Consider the following 21,896-nt stretch of genomic DNA (forward strand, 5'->3'; position numbering starts at 1 on the left):
TGAATGAGTTTTGGCATCCACATTAGGACTCAACCAAAGATGGATAGGAAATCCCTGGACCAAGAACAGTTTGGAACTTTATACACACTACCATGTTTAATTTTGTTCATTTCAAACACATGGTCTACACAGGAGCTGTGGGAGCCCACGGGAGGGGCACTCAATCCCACAGTAACCTTTGGAAGTGGGAATTAAAGTCTCCATGCTTTTTCGGGTATGAGCTGAGACTAAGAGCTTTCAGTTGACTTATCTATGACCATATTGCCAAATAAAGGAAGAGCTGAGTTTCCTGCCCAAACTGTCTAATGGCAAGCATGTGTTCTTATCATCTATCACAATATTGCAACATGGGCTAGTAGCACTCCTACCCCTGTTGCTCTATCCTGCCCAGGCACTGCCTCCAGGTTCCTTCCTATGAGGAGAGATAGTGTTGACCCACTTCTTTCCTGGTAGTATTTCTGGAGAGGTCTGAGGCTGCAGAGAACAGCGCTCTCCTGCCCTTTCTCTGAGCATCTCTGGATTCATTGATAACATGAATGAGTTGGATCAGAGAATCCTCAAAGTCATTTTTTGGATCTTTCCAGGTCTCTGTGCAGATGATCTTTTGCTAAATGTGGTGAGACTTTTAAGTTTCAATGTGCCTTTCGGCTGGCTCACTAGTCTTGACTCAATGATGAGAAATCACCTGGAAAGTAAGAAATGACTCCACATTTCTTACATTGGGATGGGGTGGTGCCTGAGCATACTGGTTACATCCTGCAAATCTGTACACACTTGTGACTTTTGTTTGTCACCTACATGGGCCCTCCTCCTCATCTGACCAGCACAAAGATTAACTGCTCCTCGAAATCCTCTGGGAGACCATCCTTCATTGCTTCCCACCTTCGATTTCACTGTCACACTGATCTCGCAAATATTCACAGGGACCATGGCACTTAATGCTAAAAATGTTACTAAATCCCTTGTTGATAATTCCAGCCTGAGGTAACATGACCCCACAAGAGTCATAATTACACTCATATGGCAGTTATTTAAATGGCTGTTATTCTTCAAACCCACACCTTAAACACAAACATGAGCATTGGAACTGACCTTTCAAAGAATTTCAGTGAAATTGAAACAACATTGCTATAGCTGAACAAGACAAGCTCTGGAATTATAAGGTTTTAAGACAGATAACCTTCTTAAACTGCTAAACTTCAAGGCCATATCCTTGATATCTGTTCAAAAATGAATAGCAATCTCAGATAATTGGGATGTGGGATGGCTGAAGTATAGAAAAAAAGGAGATCAAGAGGTAATGAAAATGTTCTGCTTGCCTCAGTGAAAGCCTAAAAATCACTTGTAGAAAGAATATTCTGAACTTGACTGTAGGGGTGTTTGGCTGTCATTGAATTTCACTGGGATGAAGTCGGCATCTGTTAACTGAGATGTGGTGGTGGGGTGGGCGAGATGCCAGAGGAAAAATAAATGAGCTAATCTATGAATAACACAATGATAGGATGAAAGCGAAGACTCTATAGAGTGGTGGGACCTGGTGTAAACTCAGGAGGGTGATGTCACAATCTGGGGCATGTGGACAATGTTCTGTTTCATTTCACCACTGATGTATTCTTGAATATGGCAAGTGTTGTCTTAAAACAGGCAGAGACAACCCAAACCTATTTAGCTTCCCCCATCTCATTTCTTCCTTTGCTGACACCGGTGCCCATTATGACTTCTCATTTAGGCTTGGAGCATTGATTACATGATTTCCTGTGGCTGTACTAGACATCTGCTACTCAGCTGGCTATGTGTGTGTGTGTGTGCGTGTGTGTGTGTGTGTGTGCGTGAGAGAGAGAGAGAGACAGAGTGCATGGGGCATGGTATTTTGCCTTAGGCTAGCCAAATCTGGCTATACATGAGGATGTGTATGCATAATTGCCATTATTCACCACCACACTCAAGCCATGGGCCAAATTACAAACTGCAGTCTTCCAATATTTTGTCAATTTTTTCTAAACCAGTTACAAAAATAAACAAACAAACAACAAAAACATCAACTGTAAGAGTTCTGAATATAGCTCATCACTTTCTGGGTGGATAATTCTTAGAAATCAGACAGGAAAGGCTGGGTGCAGTGGCTCATGCCTGTAATCCCAGCACTTTGGGAAGCCAAGGCGAGTGGATCGCTTGAGAACAGGAGTAGGAGATTAGCCTGGGCAACATGGCGAAACCTCACCTTTACAAAAACTATTTAATACAACAACAACAACAATGAAGAAATCAGACAAGAAATGAGACTGCTATAAGGTAGGAGGAAGGGTGAAGGTAAAGGAAATTTCCACTTGATCTCATCACTGCTGTATCCTCTGAGACAGAGAAGGTGCTGGGAAGATTTTGTGGAATGAACGAAGTACTATCTCTCTCCTAGGATGAGGGGCCCTGTCACCTTGTTTCCAAAAGGGCCTTATGCTATAAAGAACAACTGTTGATCCTGGAACAACAGGCTGGAATGTGCCTGGGGCTCAGGGTAAGAAACACATCAGCTTTCTGAAATGTGAGGCCTGACAGCAGGAAGGCAAGGAGATGCTGAGCTTCGCTAAACGGGGCTCCCTTGGCAATGCCTTAGCATTTACCATCGTGCCTGAAAAACTGTACGTATATTTCCTGGAAAGAAGATATTCCCCATGTTTTCAGAACACTTGAGTTTGGCGAAAGTGACAATTAGAATGCTTTTTATTAACAGAAGAGTGTGATGTAAGTCTCAAAAAGTTGACAGTTCAAACAAGTTTCGTAGTACTTCAGGATTCACACTCAAAATTCTTGCTACTGCTCAGGAACTAGGCATCCTGTCCCCCAACAAACAAACACCTGACAGTCATTCCACCTCTTATGTGAATTGGGACCATATGCTGCAGCCAGTTACATAATTAGTACCATGGATCCTACTTTTGAAAGCAGCTGATTATACCAGAAACTTCTGGAGGCTCCACTTGCCTGGCAAATACAGCCCCAACTCCTTGATTGGGCACCCCAAGTCCTTCCCAATGGACCTTCAGCTGAATTTGGAGTCCCAAGATCTACTGTGCCCTTGTCCCTCACACCCAAGCTACAGCCAAGACAGTCTGCCCTCAGCTCTTGCCCTACTTCCTCCTTACATTTTATTTTATTTATTTTTTTTAATAGGAGACTGTCTCCCACTCAGTTATGAGTTCCTTAGGGTCAAGAACAACAGCTGTCATTCACGTCTGTCCATGTGCCCACATAGATATCAAGGAAGTATTTGTTGACCTGGATTGACCTCCAGCCTTGTCCTTCATTCCATTTTCTACAGAGTGGCAGCAGCTGCATTTTGAAAGATCCAATCTGATCACTGCTTCCATGACTCCTGCTGATATTCACACCGGAAGTGAAACTCCTCAGCATAGCGTAGGAGGCTCGCCAGTATCTGCTCCACCTAACTGCCGAGTCTTCTCTCTCACCTTACCCCACTTACATCCTACATCCTGGGAAAAGCTCTGTGTTCTGTGTCCAGCTTGTGTCCTTTATGCAGGCTACTGTCTGCTTAGAATATTCTTGACCTTCTCCTTCAGCACCTAGAGAACCATCTGCTTGTCCTTAAATAAATTGTTTCTGGCTAACTTATTCATTTTATTATTATTTTTTTTGGACACAGGGTCTCACACTGTTACCCAGGCTGGAGCGCAGTGGCCTGATCACTGCTTATTGCAGCCTCAACCTCCCAAGGCTCAGGTGATCCTCCTGCCTAGTTCCCTGAGTAGCTGGGACTACAGGTGCACCATCACGCCTGGCTAATTTTTGTATTTTTAGTAGAGACGGTTTTGCCATGTTGCCAAGGCTGGTCTTGAACTCCCGGGCTCAATCAATCTGCCCGCCTCAGCCCCCCAAAGTGCTGGGATTACAGACATTAGCCACAGCGCCAGGCCCTACCTAACTTCTTCTAAGAAACTTTTGTACCCTGCCCCAGGACACATGTATCTGGGCCTTCCCCCACTCTCAGCTACCTTGCATGCACCCCCACCCTGTTTGGCTATCTGACTCCCTTTCAGGTTTTGGGCTCCTGGAGGACAGAGTCCATTTATCTTGTAGTTCTAGTGCATTGCCTAGAGAAGATGCACAGTAACTATTTTCAGAACAAAGCTCCAGATTGCAACTGCTCCACTCTGCTCTTTAGATTTTAAACGGCCAATGAATGTTACAGCTGCAAGACCCGATATGGTTCCTGCGTAAGTCTGGGTGGCAAGGTACACACACCCGGCCCTTGCAGGGTTTAAGATGAAAGGCATCTAAACTGCCCTTTTCCCTTTCTGGGCTCTACTGTTGCTCAGATATCTGAAGCAGAATCAATTGGCTGGCTTACAGAAAGCCTGGAACTACAAAAGGCAGAGAAAAACATCTGTCACCACTGCACCGTTCACTTTTTTTGGCAGCCGCGTGATAGCAGAAGGTCTCAGCACTTGCTTTTGAAAACAGGTCATTACTGCTGCAAATTCCTGGAAGACCTTTGAACAAGAATGAAAATGCCCCAGATCTGCTCCAGCTCTGCCGACCTCTCAGATCTGAAAAGCTGCATTCCTGTTCCAGGGTCAGAGGGGCCAGGAGGCTGTGTGTCATCACACCTGTGCTCAACAGTCTCTCCCAAACACAGACCCCATACAGCCACCTCCCTGTGCCTCCCCCAGATGCTAGGTGGTCCAGGAGACTGTGGTTCCCAAGCAGCCGCAAGCGTCTCATGACTGAAGCCCTCTCTGAGTTCTGGGCACTATTGCTTCCTCAGAACATCCCTGAGGCCAGCTTCAGTGAGAAACAGGGAAGATAAGGGTTGGGCTGCCTATCACATTGGAGAAGGAAGCAGCTCATTGTACACCTGGATGGTTGAGTGCTTGCTGGGAAGACTATAAGGCAGGGGCTGAAAACCCATATGAGGTTTGCCCATTCACTATCCTGACAGCAGTATCTGGTCATGAGAAGCCCTGATCAGTGATCAGTGTTCTTTTATGCCCTGTGAAGCCACTAGGGCCACAAGTTGATTTCTTCAGGACTGACACTTGCATGCAGCGTAAGGGTTGACACTCTTGTAGTTTAAATTGGCCACCATGAGGTAGCCAATGAACAAAGCACGGGCAACAGCCTTCAGTATAACCCGCAGAGGCTATCACAACACAGTACTGGTTCCTCGCATTTACACAACATGTTACAGTTTATAGGGCGCTTTCATGTACAGCGTGTCATTTGATCACACAGCAGTCTTTTGTGCAAGACAGTGCATATATCATCACCTCCCATTTACAAATGGGCATCTGAGGCTCTGAGAGCTTTGAGGACTTGACCACGGAGCCTCCTGTCATGAGTGGCAGAAGACCAGGGCTCGAAGAGGACCAGAGCTCAAACATCCTCTGGGGCCCAGTGGATTCACTCATCAGTTCTACATGGTGAGGTGAGTCCTAGTTCTAACATTTGGTAAAATCAGCAGCATTTAAAAAAAATCTGTAGCTGGGACTCAACAACTCCAGGGCATTTACAGTTAAAGTGCAGCCCGTGGGCCAGCAGCACTAGGATTCCCTGGAAGTTCCTAAGAAAAGTGGAATCTCAGATCCACCCAGACCTACTGAATCAGAGTCTGCCTTCAACAAGACCCCAGGGAGCCTCACAGGGCGTTGCAGTTTGCGGAGCTCTGTGCTGGGGAACACATGCCTTCCTCGCTCCGCTCTGAATTCACCCTGGGGAAACAGCTCAGTTGGGGAGGGTTTAGAGAAAAGAAGCTTCCATCTGATTGCCTCCTGATAACTGCAAGAGAAGCTGCTGTATCTGTCCAGCTCCCCTCTCGGTGGAACAGGTCTCTGTTCATCTCCTTTTCTTCCCAGCTCCCTGCTGAACACCTTTAGCCAACAGACTCATCTCAGACAACTCAAAATCTCTCTGGCAATAATTCTGATAAAAGCATGAAGATGAAAGATGTGATTTCAGTCTTCCTTGATCTCTGAGAATCCTAAAGTCTGTTTAAAGTACTCCCAATATGAGCTGTGACAGAGTTGTGATTTCCTAAGGAAGGTCTGCAAGGTTAAAATGTTTCTCTCCTTTTGAGGAAGGAGCTCTCTTCACCCCTCCAATGGTGTATATGGCTTGATTGACACGCTTAATAATTGGCTGGTAAATTAGCAGCTCTGCCTAGCCACAGGGCTAACACAGCTTACAATCAGAAACAAACAAACAAAAACCAAAAACCAAAACAAAAAAACAACTTTTTTAAAGAGCTGGAGCAGAATGTGAAGAGAGAACTTGGGAAAGGTTTTAACAAGTTTCACTAATAAAGTTGGGGTTATCCTCCCTCTTTTACATTGTTCGCCAGTTAACAGGGCAGTCACCAGATTGTTTTAATGGTTCTTTTTGAGCACTTTTTATGGGAAGACAATAGGTTGAAACCAAGGTGCTGATGTTTTTCTATGTATAACTAATCTTCAATGACCTTTCATTTTTTCCTACTTTGACCACATAAGCACCACTGATCTTGATTCCTTCTGTGTGGTTTTCAGTACAATAGTTTAATGGTGCCAGGCCTACCCTAAGTGGCTGGCGGTGACAGTCTTCTCCCCAGGTAAGTGGTAGCCATGGAGTGCATTTGGGACAACAGCCAGTGTTACCACTTGTGGGGGCCTCTTTCAGCCTGTATGGTTGAAGGTAGCAGGAAAGAAGCATTTCATCTTCCCTCCCAAAAATTCTTGATCAAGAAAGTGCATATAAGCTCACTTTTAGCATTTCACTAGAGGCAGTAGCATAGCATCCTAATCAGTTTTAATGAAAGGCAAATGCCTAATTACAAATTAAATACACGTAGGGATACTTAACTGTTAAATACATCATTTACTAAATATTAGCTTTTCTCTGGGACTATTTTACTCTTGCCTTTGGGACAATCTTGGGCCCTAATGATTTGTTTCCTTCTGTTTTTGGCTTCTATTCAGAAGAGGGTGCATTAAGTGCCTCTTTAGCAATTTCTGGCTGGTCCATGAGCCACTGGGTTAGGTCAACCCTGAGGATCAGAATTCTTTGCACCAAAGCCGTTTCACTAAGGGGACCTGTGAGACTGGCCATGTGATTCTAGTCAAGTTCCATCAGAGCCCCCTCCTCCAGAATTCATGCTGTGATTTATAAGTAGGTCTTTTAAAGGAGCCAGGCCAAATTCCCTCTGAACATTAAAAAAGTATCACACCATACTTCCAGCTACACGTTTACAGGGACAAAATGGTAGATTCCCAGAAAGAAATTCTGGTCCAGGTGTAGACCTCCATTTCCAAACCTCTTTGTTCCTTGGACCCAGTGATGTTTTTAGTTATCTTGTATCTTCTAAGGGGAACTTTAGGACATAGCAATCTTACGGGGGTATGTGTTTGGCAGAGTGGGGTGTGGTGGGGAAGAAGGCAGTGGTGAAGGAATGAAGACTCTTAAATGCTCAATTTCTCCTCACCTCTGGCAGGGCCTGCTGTGTCACCTTGGCCAGCATTCATTTCTGTGTTTTTTTGTTTTTTTTGACTAGGCCTGATTTAGGACAGCCCTTGACATGGCCCACAGAAGGCCTCCACTTTGGGGAAACACCAGATGCTCTTATAGGCACAGATGAGCGCCATGGGTCAACACCGACAATGTGACTCCCGGGGAGGGCTGCATGAGCCCTCCTGCATACTGAGGTAGAGGTTGAGGTCAGGGTTGCTGGCCTCTTTTTGAAAGGGACGTCATTCCAATGGACTCCATTTGAGAAAATAGAGTCAACAAAGTCCAGACACTGCTTTGGTTTTTACCATCACACTGGGAGATATTCAGACCCATGCAATTACATACCCGAAGCAGGGCATGTCTTGGGATCAGAAAGAGGATGAGTAAGGAAGTCTCTGCAGCATCTCCGTGAGGAAAGTTAGCTACAGGAAGCGTCCGAGCGACCTGGCCCCATGGCCTTACGGTCCTCACCCCAGCTTGCTGAGGGATGAACTGCGCTACACAGTTCTCCCATTTCTAAGCTTTCTGGGAACCTACTACTTGCTGTCTCTGGAAGACACCGCTGCCTGCTTTTATATAAAGGGGGTCCCAGGGCTGAGGGGCAGGAGGCAGAGAGGCAGAGGAAGGAGGCATTCACTACCCAGGGTAGAGAGAATTCGGCTCCCCACCCCTCTCAGAGAGCAGGTGCATTCACTGCGACATCTCTCCACGGGCTCCCACTGGCTCATCCCAGCGCCTGCCCAGGGGCAGCTCTGCAGAGTCAGCGCTGGATGGAGCAGCCCCGGGTCAGGAGGCCTCCTCATGCAGGACGCGCTTACCTGTATCTCTGCTTCACAGACTGCTTCTCTGTGGACTTGCAGACGTGCCCCACGTAGTACAACGGGAAGAATAAAAAGTTCCAGTTGGTGGCAAACCACGTGAGGGTGAAGGGCGCGTCGAACTTCCTGAAGGTCAGCTTGGCGAGCTGCGTGGAGCCCGCCCACGAGGAGCACACGCACAGCACGACCGCCACGCCCCAGAAGATCTTCTTGAGCTGCGCCCGGGAGCACGTCCAGCAGCGGCGGCTCGCTCTCCCGCCGGTCTCCACTCCGGCCGGCGCCTGGGCCTCCGCCGGGCCCGGGGAGTCCCGGGGGCGCTCCTCCCCTGGGGAAGAGAAGGGCGTGGTTAGCAGGGCCTGCAGACCTTCACCCCTGCACTTAGCAGGGCGCTGCCCTGCAGCCATTGTGACCGCCAGCTACCTGGGGGCCGCGGGAGATAGCGGGCGCAGGGGCGGCTGTGTGACACCAAGCTGCAATAGAAAACGTTTACACAGGTTTTCCTATTCTCCAGAACCTCCACTCTCCAAGTGTGGTCCGTGGGCCGGGCAGCGTCAGCACCCTCCCCAGTCCGTCCCCGGAACTTGTTGGAAATGCAGAATTTCAGGGCTCACCCCAGGCCCCCAGATCAGAACCTGCATTCCTCAGGTGATCTGCATGCTTTGGGAAACACTTCTCCAGAACACACAGAGCGGCTGAAATACCTCCACTCTCAGTTATGGCAGTTGAAGAGTACTCACGTGCTCCTGGGTGCGGGGCGGTACCGGGGGCTGGAGATTCCTACAGGGCGAGGTCTTGACCTCTAAAAGATCCCAGTACCTTGACAGAGGTGGCCTGTTACTTAAAGGCACAGTTGGCCGAGACTCTCTCCTCTTATTTTGTATGTACGGCAAAAATAGAGTTCGCCACTCTTACTTTTCTATCTGCTTTAACTGGCTTCCTGCTGATAGCCTCCAGTCCCACTTCGAAGCTTTACTTAAAAACCACAACCTCTGGCAGCTGGTGTGTGAAAGGCCACAGACACTCCATTCTAGAGCTATGTGATTTCTGGAAAGCAGGCTGCAGCCCAAAGTTTGGCTCTGCCGCAGTGTTGCTTCCGCAGACCAGAAGAAGGTGAAAAGGCGTTATTTTCCACTGTTTGCTTTTTCATTCACGATTGTGTGCGTGTCAGTCAGCTGGAAATTTAAACAAAGCTGTAGCCTGTGTCGGGTGTAACTACGGATGGATGCAAATTTCCAGAAGGCAGTGTACCTGCCTTTTATAATGATGTTGTGCCTGGCACCGAGCTGAATGGAGGCACACTAGTGCTAAGAGGCCATTTTCACTCTAGGGGAGGAAAAGAGTGCTGAATATATTGGGGTCAAATGTGCTTTCTCTACATTGTTTAAACTTAATTAAAATAATTTTAATAACAAACTGAGTTTTGTATATCATACTTTCTGAAGCATTATGAGTCTATGAGGCAAAATTGTGATTAAATGTAACCTAGTTTTCAGGTGTTTAATATCGTTAAGCACCAGCTGTGCTGTATCTGTTTCAGCCAAAGATAAACCGAAGCATTACATGGCTAGTCAGAGATAATGTACTTTATTGGGTCAAATTCTGTTTCGCACTGTCCCTATTGTGCTTCATTACTTGCTTTATGAATAACCTCCGTCCTTCTCTTACTTTTCATGTGCTCACATATCCAAGTTGGAAAGTCCCTGGAAAACCAAATGTCTTGCCACCCTCTGAGCTTCTGACAAGCTGTCTGTTCCTGCATGGGCTGCAGGGCAGAAAGATGTGGAGGACAAAAAGGAAGATTGATTGCCAGCCTTTTTGGGGATCTGTGTGCTTATGCCCTCCTACCAGGATCTCTTGATGTTCCTCACGGTGAATTCCCACAACTTAATGCAATTGCAGTTTCAGACAGAAGCATGCACATTTCAATTTACACACGGATTACCTGTCATTTTGAATTAGCATCTGCAGCTGTTCATTATCGGGATAATTTGCAAGGTGTGTTGGAGGTTAGAGGGGTTTGTCACTATTAGCATCACTGTCAAAAACTCATCCTGAAAAGATGATTGTAGAGATGAAAAAAAAGTTCACAAAAATAAAATGCAGTTTCACGGTAATAACTTCCAGTGAAAGAATGAACTCCAAAAGAGGCTGAATAAATTCAGCTCACAGCATGTTTCTTCATTGAATGTTTTCATTATAGCAAATTAAGCTTTAAAACGTAGCAAACTAGGCAGTGAGGCTGCATGGCTTTTACAATGAAGGAGAAAATCATCAAATCATGTAATTTGGTATTGCTACACTGTTTCTATGGATTTGGATTAAAGAAGTTGTTCTCTAACTTTGTAACCTCTGGATCCTCAAAACAAAGGAATACGAACAAAATACAAACAAAATTAAGACACTTAGAACTAAACTCACTACTCTGTTATTTGAAAATAACCACATTATAAATAGAACAACGTTTTACAAAATGTAATGCAGTTAACAGGCGTTATAAGGAAAAAAGATTCCACGCTTGGATAGATTTGGAAAACACCAAGTAGAACAGACAGATTCCTTTGCTGTAGGAATATTCAGGGCCAATGGATATTGTGAATTTCCAGGAGGCTGCTTCCCATATTATTTAAATTGTAACACCTGTGGTAGGGACTACTGTACTCTGGAATACACTTTGGGAAACACTGGAATATACCCATTAAGAATAATAGACAACCAAACCCAATTCATTGCAAACCTCCCACTTCACTATACTGCGTCTTTTATAATAATAATCACTTATCAGTTTCATTACCTCATTCTTCATACTGCTAAACACGTCGTACCTCATATAAATAAAAAGTATTTTTTATACATACATCACAAAATTGCTAAATAGTAAAAAGAAAAAGCAATTTTTAATGATGTTAGCACCCAGAGATACCACAATTGACATTTGCTGCCGCGTTTTCCCAGTCTTTTGTGTCTGTGCAACACACACACACACACACCCCTCTCAGCAGAACTGTGCCCCTAGCACAGATGAACACACAAACCCATTCACACACCCAAACTGAAAAATTGGGATCACACTGTGTTTTTATCTTTCATTTATTTAACCTAACTTAAAATGAACAGCATGCACTTTTTACATCTCACAGGCCTATGTACAGTGCAATGCATCCTCAGAGCCTTTCAATCAGACAGGAAATTGCTGTGAAACATGTGCCCTGTGCCAAGAGCTTTGGGTGGTCTATAAATAAGCGTAAAGCATGATTACCATTCTTCAGGAATGGACTGTCTATGTCAGAGTGACGAAAGATCCATGAAGGAATTACAGAACAATTACGTGTAAAATAGAGATTCGGACTATATAACAGGAATTCTGCAGAGTGTGGTCAGTGTGCATTGGGATAATAGTGAAAAGAATTAGAAGAGGCAGGTGGTTGGCCTGGGCCTTGGAGGATAGAACATAAAAGTAAAAAATAGGAGCAAAATTCAGGGTCAGGAATACCCATGACCTGACCAGGGGCAGTGAGGATGGTGGTGAGAACTGAAACTCACTGCCACCTCGTCACTCTGCAATGCCTCATCTTGCTTTGGTTAGACATGCCACAGGAGAAACTGCCAAGTTTGCTGAAGGACTGGAGCAAACTCAGATGTTGACTGATCCTACTTTATTAGGAAAGTGCAAACCACAACATCCATAACAAAGTAATACAGTTAGTTGAAGAACAAATGTAGAGTGACACAACAATTTTGCTTAGCAGATGCATTTATTTTCTACTATTGGAAGTGCACCCCACACTTCACATCATTTCCAGGGTCATTTTCCATGAACTGGCTTACTGATGCTCTGGCTTACTGATGCTCAAACAGATTTCAGACAGAAGGAGTTACAATGAGGAAGGCTGTATCTCTTTTCAGAAGCCTTTCAAATCTTCTAAGTGTAGGAAATTTCTGTTTAATTCTGCCCCCCACCTCCAAAATTTCAGGTCAAGTGTTGCCTTTGTTTGATTTCACTCCTTTATCACAGTTGAAAGAGGCAGTGCCTCAAGGAAATCAATGCCAAAATTAGCCTCACACTGTTTACTGCCACAGCTCCTGGGACCATGGGTATGCAACTAGAAATACTACTTATGTCACCCTCACCTTCACTCTCCAACACCCCTTCCCCACTAACAATCCCTCTGTTTATGATCATCTTGTGCCTTAAATTCTAATCTTGTACTTTAGCCAGCAGTTCTGGGAGCAATGCAAAGCAGATTATACACTCTAGCCCAATGCTTATGCTGACAGATGCTGTAATTGTGGATTCAAGCATCTCCCTGAAGCTGTGTCACCTCTAAATTCTGTTTATGCTACTTAATTCATCCATAAATGCTGGAGGACAGGTGGGTTCATCCCAGTCCTGTTGCCTGAGTTGCTTCCGTTAAGCACGTGTGTGCGTGTGCGCGCGCGCGAATGCAGGGGGAATGTTCTCATGTGTACTTTATATACTCCATGGCATGGTGAGATGTAACCATGCCTGTGTGTGAGCTTCCATTTTAGCCCTGTCTCAGTGTTCTGAGGGCTGTCAGGCAATTTGTTAAAACTGCATAAACCCCACCACCTGCAAAATCACACTTTTTGCTTGTGACCAAAGAGAGAAAGGATTCATACTCTTTGGTCAAACAGAAGTAGTACCTAGAGGCAACGTCTGCATAGCAGAAGGAAACTCTAGGTCACAATGGGTGAGCTGAAGGTCTAGTGTAGCTACCAACTCATTTGGGTACCAAAGCACACCCTTAGTCCTATGAGCTGTCCACTGCTTAGGCCTGAGAAAATGAAGAATTGGGTGCTTTTTCTTTTTCTTAATGTAAGTCACTTCTACAATGAAAAGTAAGAAAGATTGGAAAGTCATTCATTCTCATCTCGTAAAATGGCCCTTTTGAACTTTCAAGAGATCAATAATGTTTCTTTTATGAGCTTCCCCGAGAATAAGTGGACCCTTGTTGACTCCTTTCTGAAAAAGTCTCCAGGGAGTTTGCCCTTAGAAAGTGCTCAAGTCCTTTCTTTCATTTTTGTTTTTTAATTTTATTTTTATTATACTTTAAGTTCTAGGGTACATGTGCACAACGTGCAGGTTTGTTACATATGTATACATGTGTTATGTTGGTGTGCTGCACCCATTAACTCGTCATTCACATTATCAAGTCCTTTCTTTAGGGTAAGGGACCCAGAGCCGGGATCACAGACCACCAGCTGGCTGGTGTGAACCAAGCCTTTCTAACGCAAAGGAGACAGAATTGCACAGGAAATGGGAGATGATGCCTCGCAACTGACATCTATCTCAGTAAGGCCTATAGAGTTATTTTAGTTGTTTACAGCTTTATTGAGATATAATTCTCATAGTACAAAATTCAGTTAACAACACGACTCAGTAAGTTTTAGCAAATTTGATTTGTGAAACCATTACTATAGCATCGTTTTGGAACATTTCTATCATGCCGAAATGAGTTCTTGTGCCCATTTGAAGTTCTCCCTGTTCCCACCCTCAACCCTAGGCAACCCTGAATGTGTTTTCTGTCTCTATAATAATTTGCATATCCTGAACATTTCATATACATATACAGACTTTCACATCTGACTTCTTTCATTTACCATCACGTCTTTGGGGTTTATCCATGTTGTAGCATGTGTCAGCAGTTCATTCTTTTGATGCCTGAAGAGAATTCCATTGTATGGATATACCAAATTTGGCTTATCCATTCATCTATTGATGGACATCTACATTGCTTCCAGTTTGGGGCTGCTATGAAGAATGCTGCTATGAACATTCACCTATAAGTCTTTGTGTGGATATATATTTATTTATCTTGGGTGGACTAGTTTTTAGGCCACTCATTCAACAAATCTTAATTGACCACCTACTTTGCGGTACAAGGCAGATACAACTTTTCCCTCATAGAGCTTGCTTAGCCCAAGTGGCAGTGCTTCAAGTACCCATATCTTAGAGGATTAAGGGCATCTAATTGCTTCCAAACAGGACACAATTAAGAGCTGCTCTGGAAACTACAGTTCCACCTTCTTCCATCCCTCAACTCCTGCCCCTTTTTCCTAGACTGCATGAAAGACAGGGTCTGATGAAAACTTTCCCATTTATTGATTACTGATGAGTACACCATCCCAGGACCTGGCCAACAAACTAAATAGCTTTTGCAAAATGAGAAGCTTAGAAGAAAGCTTTTGTTTATGGCCATTTGCAAGTGTAACTTATGTTCCAAACAATCCATTTCAGTCTTTGTTTGCCTTTTCTACTCATTAAATACTTGCTCAGTGAATTTATGTGTGACATTATTTTTAGGCAGTGATGTAGAGGAAAGGGGAGGAGACTTGCAGAAAAGGCTTTCACACATATAAGGCCAACTACGTGCCCCGAACATCCCAAAGCAATTCGCACTTCACATGTCCCAACCCACTTGCCCTTGCCAGATCATCCATATGGATTCCTGGATTTTGGGTCAGAAAACACTGCCACCATTCACATGGGGCCGAAGCCCCAGTCATGTTCCTGACTAGCACAGGTTCCAGGGAAAGAACAGAATCTATGGATAATTGAAGTTAGATGTTGACCATAGGTAAAGGAAAAGGAGAGAGAATAGAGAATTAAAGGGGCAAGTGGTGGTTAGACACCCGATACATACACCGCAATCTCTGCCAATAGATGTTATATATCTTTTTATACCCATCACGATGGTGGAGATTAGTAAGATTATTTCCCTTTTGCATATTGGACAGCTGAGGTTCTGAGAGTTAATATCCCAAGGGTACAAATCAGTGAGAGGCTAGGGTACAGTTTTAACTTGGTTCTGTTTGACTCCAGAGCATCAGTGAGAATCGAGAATGTTCTCACTCCTCTCGTTGTCCCCTTTGAAAGCTGACCAAGGTCATGGTGCTGAACACCTCATTGAGAACTGCGTGTCACTAAAGAGGGACTTCAGGTTTGCAGAAGACAGAAACACATTTATAACATGGAAGAGACTGAGTATGTATGGGACTCTGCACTAGGATTTGCTGTTCTGGAAAGAGGGTGTTATGGACTGAGTGATTGTGTTCTTCCCAAATTCATGTGCTGAAGCCCTAACATCCAGTGTGGTTGTGTTTGGAGACAGGGCCTCTAAGAAAGTAGTTAAAATTAAAGAGTCTGGGTGCAGTGGCTCATGCATGTAATCCCAGAGGTTTGGGAGGCCAAGATGGGTGGATCGCTCGAGCCCAGGAGTTCAAGACCACTATTGGCAACACGGCAAAACTCCATCTCTACAAAAAAAAAAATACAAAAAATTAGCTGCGCATGGTGGTGCTTGCCTATCGTCCCAGCTGCTTGGGAGGCTGAGGTGGGAGGATTGCCTGAGCCCAGAAAGTCAAGGCTGCAATGACAAGTGATTATGCCACTGCACTCTAGCCTGGGCATAGGAGTAAGACCCTGTTTCCAAAAACAAACAAACAAAAAACCAAAAAAAGGTTAAATGAGGTCATAAGGATGGAATTCTAATCTGGTAGGATTAGTGTCCTTATAAGAAGAGCCACCAGAGAGTTTGTTTTCTATCTCTCTCTCTCCATACACACATCAAGAGAAGAGGTCATGTGGGGACACAGAAGGCAGCCATCTGCAAACCAAGAAGAGAGCCCTCCCCAGAAATTAAATTTGCCAGCCCCTTGATTTCAGATTTCCAGCCTCCAGCACTGTGAGTAAAAAAATGCCCTTTTTAAAAGCTATCCAGTCTATGATATGTTGTTATGGTGGTGCTAGCTAATACAAGGGGGTTACAGTAGAGAGCGTACTGCGCTTGAGAAGGTGTAAAGCTGGACCAAGAGCCACCACTCTGCAGAATGTGTATGACATGCTACAGATGGCAGAGTATTTATTTTGATAACCTATTAAGAGAAGAAATAACTTTATTGGATTAGAAATATTATATGCTATCTTATATTTGTTTGCCTCATGTGAATTGCTTGAATCTTTGTTGTAAAGTTATTTCTGGAGGCAGTGTGTAGAGTTGGGAGAAAACATGGCAGTTGTGAAGTTGTGTTTAAAAACAAAACTAGTGTTTTGCACTGGGAAATTATTCTTCTTATTAGGATAAAGAATTAGGAGGTGAACAAAAGTTGCTTTTTGGGGATGGAATGGAGTGGTGGAGGCTTCTTTGAGATGCGTCTGATCTACTCTGAAGCAATTTGAGAGCTGGTAAGAGTCAGGTCTTGATCCAGCTCAGTTTTCCCACCCATCATCACCATCTCAGTAATCAGATACCTAAATCGGCATTTCTACCTCACTTCCATTTCCTTAGAGGTCCCTGAATAACTCTCAAAGGGCTGAATAACTTCATGCAGTGGATTTAAGACAGTCCTGGAGTGTACTCAGCTTAAGGTGAATCATGACTCTTGAGAAACTGACAGGGTATGGGTAAGCCTTAAATAATACTGTTTGTGCCTTGGGGGAAGAGTCAATGCCTCCCCTTGGGAGGAAGCAGAGCACTGTGTTTTAATACTTGGTCTGAAAACATCTGAACTTGAGGGCATCAGTTTTAATCTATATGCACTGCTAGTTATGGCTTGTGCAGTCTCCTGGAATTTCACCATTTTCTGTGGCCTGGGCACATGATGCCTCCATAGACACAGCCGGTACTCACAGTTGGTAAACCTGGTGATGTTTTGGTGCTGCTAATGACCTGCACACAAAACCCAGACAAATATGCATACTCCTCTTTGCTGGTGTTTTTCCTCATCGATTGTCAGCATCTCCAGATTCTTTGGCTTCTATGTGTACTGAAATTTGGCTGTTGGAACGCAAAGGATGAACCACAGTTTTATAGGAGGGCAGGTTATAGATAGGACAGTACCTCCAGGCAAAGACACTGCCCACTGCTACAGCCTGAGGGCTCTTGAGGAAGAGGGGCATGCTGGAGCCTTCTCCTGTGGAGTTGCCGGCCCACAAGACTCACCATGGCAGTGCTGGACAGCTATGGGGGGATGGGGGCATCTCTGATCCTCTAGTCAGAAGAGGTGTGGGTTTTGGTGGATGAAGTGTTAGATGAAAATGAGCAGAACAGAGCAAAATTAAAACACCGTTTTCTCAAACATACCTCCAGTTCTCAGCAGAGTCATTGTACATCAACAAGGCAGGACTAAACTTGCTTGGTCAAGGACCAAGGTGGGGTTGGTCTTAAGGTATTAAACATGACCTCTCAGGCTTAATCTACCCAAGGATAGACATTCTGAACCAACAATTGGTGACATGTCTCAGCTCATTCCTGGGCATCGAGGCTTTAACACAGAAACACGGAGACTGGGACCAGCCCCAGGCAAAGCTTGGAAGTTGCACAGCCTCTCTTTGGCATCCTTCTGTACCTCTTTTTATGCCATCTCATCATCTGGGGTTCCGTCTCATGGAGCAAGTTGTACTCATGTAGCTAGTCTTTCCATCCCCTGCTCAAATGCTAAAATCTACTCTCAGAAAGAGCACCTGTTTGCATGCACACATATGCTCACATACATGCACATGCTCGCTTCCTTATTGTTCCTGGTCTCAATTCCTCAAAGCTCTGCTCTCTGACTATAGCTAATGAAGGGTTTTAATCAGATAAACCAATCTCTGCTAACGAGTAAGCAACTTAATAGACTCTTAGAATGTTCCTGCTGAAACAGACAATGCAAGATCTATTATAATCCTCTTTCTTTGTAGCAGGAGAAGCCCAGGTTGCAAGAGGACAGGTGGCATGTCCAATATATTAATTAGCTAATGGAGGAGCAGAAAATGACACTTGAATGTCCCCACACCTCATCCAGTGTTCTTCCCTCCAGTCCCTTCTCCTGAGCTACATGATGTCTTAACCAATGGAAATGTATTATGCGCCAAAAAGGCTTTTAAGAATTAAATCTCTTCTTGGCTGTCCCAATAGGGCTGTTCTGAATCCTTTCCCACCTCTTCAAGTCTTTAAGCCCCATCCATCATTTGCGGCAAACAATGACACTTCCTACGTTACAAAGAAGATCAAAGTCACCAGCACGGCTCCCTTAGCTTCCCCTCTCTGCGTCTTCATGATTCTCTGTGTCTTTGCCCATTAAGCTTTCTCTGCTCCTTTTCAAAGACGATCATTCCCTTTCTCTGTCTTGTGCTTCCTCCCCTGGTATGCTGCCTCCTCTAGGCCACTGGTGCATTAATTTTTGCATCAATTATCTTTCTCTCCGGGCAACCTCAGACCTGCCCTGGAATCAGCCTGGCTCTCTCAAAAGTTATCTCCCTCCCTCTTAAGACAGCATAGCTTCTCAAACCTCCCTCACTGTCAAACACTTCAACCAAGTATCCAGTAATGCCCCCGCCCACCCTTGCAATCTGGCTTGCAGACCAGCACCCACTTAAAACTGTTTCCACAAAATCACCCTCTCTTGGCTGGATCTGACACATCACTCTCTCTCTTTCTTCTCGATTTTCTTCCGGTGGTCTCCATGCCACAGTACTATCTGAGTCCTCTGGTCTGGACAGTCAAACTTCTCTCCCGACTCCCTTATCTCCTAAATGTTCACGGTCACCAGGATTCTGTCTTTGCCCCTTTATTTCCATATCACCTGATTGGTTCCTCAGGCTTCACTGCCTCTTTCTGCCACCTCCCTGCCTGCTACATATCTGTGTTTGCAGGCATTGGCCTCAAACTCAACTTTTCTAAATGTGACTCCCCCATTTCTCCCTCCCAGATGTGTTTCCCCTCCTATCTTCACTGTTACTGCTAATGGCATCTCTATTCCCAGAATTGTTCAGGCATAATCTTCAAAGCCGTATTTCATGGCTCTTTTCAGCCTTCCTACTTCACACTCTCACCATGGCCTGTTGATTCCTCCTCTATCCTGTCCTCGTCCTTGCCATCAGATGGTACAGTGGTTAGGATGTGGGCATACCATGTGGCAGTTGTCTCAAAGAGTGAGTTACCTGATTACACTGCAATCCTATTCCTCACTGCACAGTGGGAATTACGTTAGGAGCCACTGCAGAGGCATGTCGTGAGGACTGAATCTGGCAACCCAGGTTAAGGGCTCATGGTGAGGAGGAAGCAAATGTTACTACTGCGGTTATTACCATGAGCTCATGGGTGGATTGCTGCTGTCACTCCCCAACATGTCTCCTCGTTGCCACTGGACACTTTCCAGCAGGGTTTTAAAAATTTTTCGCTATACCTTCAATGTGACACGCACATGCGAGCATGTACACATGAGCACACACACACGCACCTGAAATGAAAGCGTCTTGGATCCACTCTGACTCTTATTACATTTGATAGACAGTGGCAGTTTTTATTCTATTCTAATTCCTTTAATAAGAAATACTTATTGCAACTGATGGAAGAGGTTTCATAACCCAGTTTGAACACCACTACTGCCCATGGCCGTCTCTTTTCTCAGTCTCAGATGGTGTTTTCTTCTCTTCTCTGGCTCCCCCTGTTTCAATCTTCTCTTCCGAGTCCAGCGTTCAGGATGCCTCAGCATCTGCCCATGGTCTAGCTTAACCTCCCCTCCTCCTGCTTCTTCTGATCACTACGCTCTGGCCCAGTAGACTGCCTGCTGGTCTCCCAGCGCCACCCTCTCCTGGCTCTGCGCCCTTGTGGCTCCCTCTGTCAGGAAATGCTGTGTTCTCCCCTCCCACCTCTGACAGCCCAGGGCAGAGGCAACCTCCTCTACCATGCCATCCTGACTGTGCTCCCAGGAAAAGCAGTTCCAATAAATGTTTAACCATCACCTGGAGTGTGGTGACAAGATGAATTCTGAGGCCACATCCAGGCTCAGCAGGAAAAAGTATCCTGTCAGATTAGGTCATTTTTGCAAAGAAGGGGGTAATGATGGCAAGCAAGAGTGCTGTGTAGGGGCCATCTGCATCCCAGCCAGAACTGAGTTCGCCCTCAGCTGAAATGCAGCATTTGCTTTATACTTCTTCCATAGAATCAAACACATTACATTTCAGTGTGCATTCTTTATTGGTGTGCCTTTCTGACATTCCTCACTCGTTTGGAAGCTCTATTGGATCAAAGATTATGTTTCACTCCTCCTAGAGTCCTCACAAACATCTGGTTCATTCTCTTGGATATATTAGGTAAAATATTTGATCATGACATGAATGACTTTTGCCACTGGAGTTTCAGATCTAGGGCTAGCCAACCAGGGAAATATTTTGGGTTGAGGGAAACTCTTTGGCAGTATACTTCTCAAGTATCCTCTTGGACTGGGCCAGCATCCTGGGTCTTCATATACTATTAATTGAGCATTCCAGGATGACCATCTTATCCTGTCAATAGGAATAAGGTAGTCAGACCTACTCTGGGGGCAGCTGAAACCACCCAACACTCCCAAAGCAGAGGCACTAAGAATATGACACACAGCTATGGGGCCCGTGAGCCCCCATGGGGGTTCCAACCACTGAGTTATATTAGTTATATTACAGTGGGAGGTTTTTTTTTTTTTTTGAGATGGAGTCTCTCTATGTCACCAGGCTGGAATGCAGTGGCATGATCTCGGCTCACTGCAACTTCTGCCTCCCGGTTCAAGCGATTCTCCTGCCTCAGCCTCCCAAGTAGCTGGGACTGCAGGTGCGCACCACCACGTCCAGCTAATTTTTCTATTTTTAGTAGTGACAGGGTTTCACCATGTTGGCTAGGATGGTCTTGCTCTCTTGACCTCGTGATCCACCCGCCTGAGCCTTCCCAAACTGCTGGAATTACATACAATGGGAGCTTTAGGGAGCATTTACTGAACATCTACAAAGTGCCATGAGCTGATATAATTCTCTTTCCTACTCAAATGAAAAGGGGTTGTGCAAAGGTTTTGCAACATTTGCAGCCAGGCAGATACAGATTTGAAGCCTGGGATCCCTGTTTTCTAATTACAGGACCTTCTGTGAATGATTTTTCTGAGACTCAGTTTCCTTATCTATAAAGTTGGATAACAATACTTAGCCTTGCTTAGTACCTGCAATATAGTAGACATTCATTAGCAAAAACTATTATTTGAGTATTAAGAGCAACAAACCATCACCCTTCCTTTCCTAGGACGGAACTGATTCCTGGAGAGCTTTATTCATTAGCCAGAAATCACTTACCTAGTGTGACAGCTGGGTAGACCCAGTCCATCTAATTCCAAAGCCCTCACCCTTTCCAGAGCACTACTTGCTGCAGGCCTCTTGGGGGAATTCACTGTACTGTTCTCAATGATTAACTCCTATTGAATGTAATTTCAATGAACATGAATGAGCTGATTGTGAGTAGAGATGATCCTAGTAAACACTAGTCTATTAGAGATGTGCTACTGATCAATGCTCCGCTTCTGAAAGGAAAGCCAAGCAAAGGATCTGTGAAAACAAGGTATGTTTTTAGACATGACAGATGCCATCAATGTCGCCAGAACACACTTTTCAAGCCTTAACCCCTATCTAAGGCCCAGCCCCACTCTCCTCATGCTTCTGGGCTGAGCCCAAGTATCCATGTTCTCTCTGCCTGAAACTGCCTCTCCTCCCCTCTGTACCAACAAGCTTTCTTATATCCCCCCAGCCTCAGTTGTGATGCCTCAGAAGGCCCCCTCCTCAGG

General features: G+C 45.0%; 1 protein-coding gene across 2 annotated transcripts in view; it reads right to left on the minus strand.

Moving 5' to 3' along the window:
• The window catches only part of SLC35F3 (solute carrier family 35, member F3), a 429,539-nt gene that overhangs the window by 81,781 nt on the left and 325,862 nt on the right, over positions 1 to 21,896 (minus strand). For both annotated transcript variants that reach the window (XM_011989371.1, XM_011989372.1), the window contains one exon: positions 8,313 to 8,637. In XM_011989371.1, the coding sequence (XP_011844761.1) occupies positions 8,313 to 8,637 (325 nt within the window). The remainder of the gene's footprint in view (positions 1 to 8,312; positions 8,638 to 21,896) is intronic.

The sequence above is a fragment of the Mandrillus leucophaeus genome, unplaced genomic scaffold, assembly GCF_000951045.1.
Source record: "Mandrillus leucophaeus isolate KB7577 unplaced genomic scaffold, Mleu.le_1.0 Scaffold350, whole genome shotgun sequence".
Taxonomy (NCBI): Eukaryota; Metazoa; Chordata; class Mammalia; order Primates; family Cercopithecidae; genus Mandrillus; species Mandrillus leucophaeus.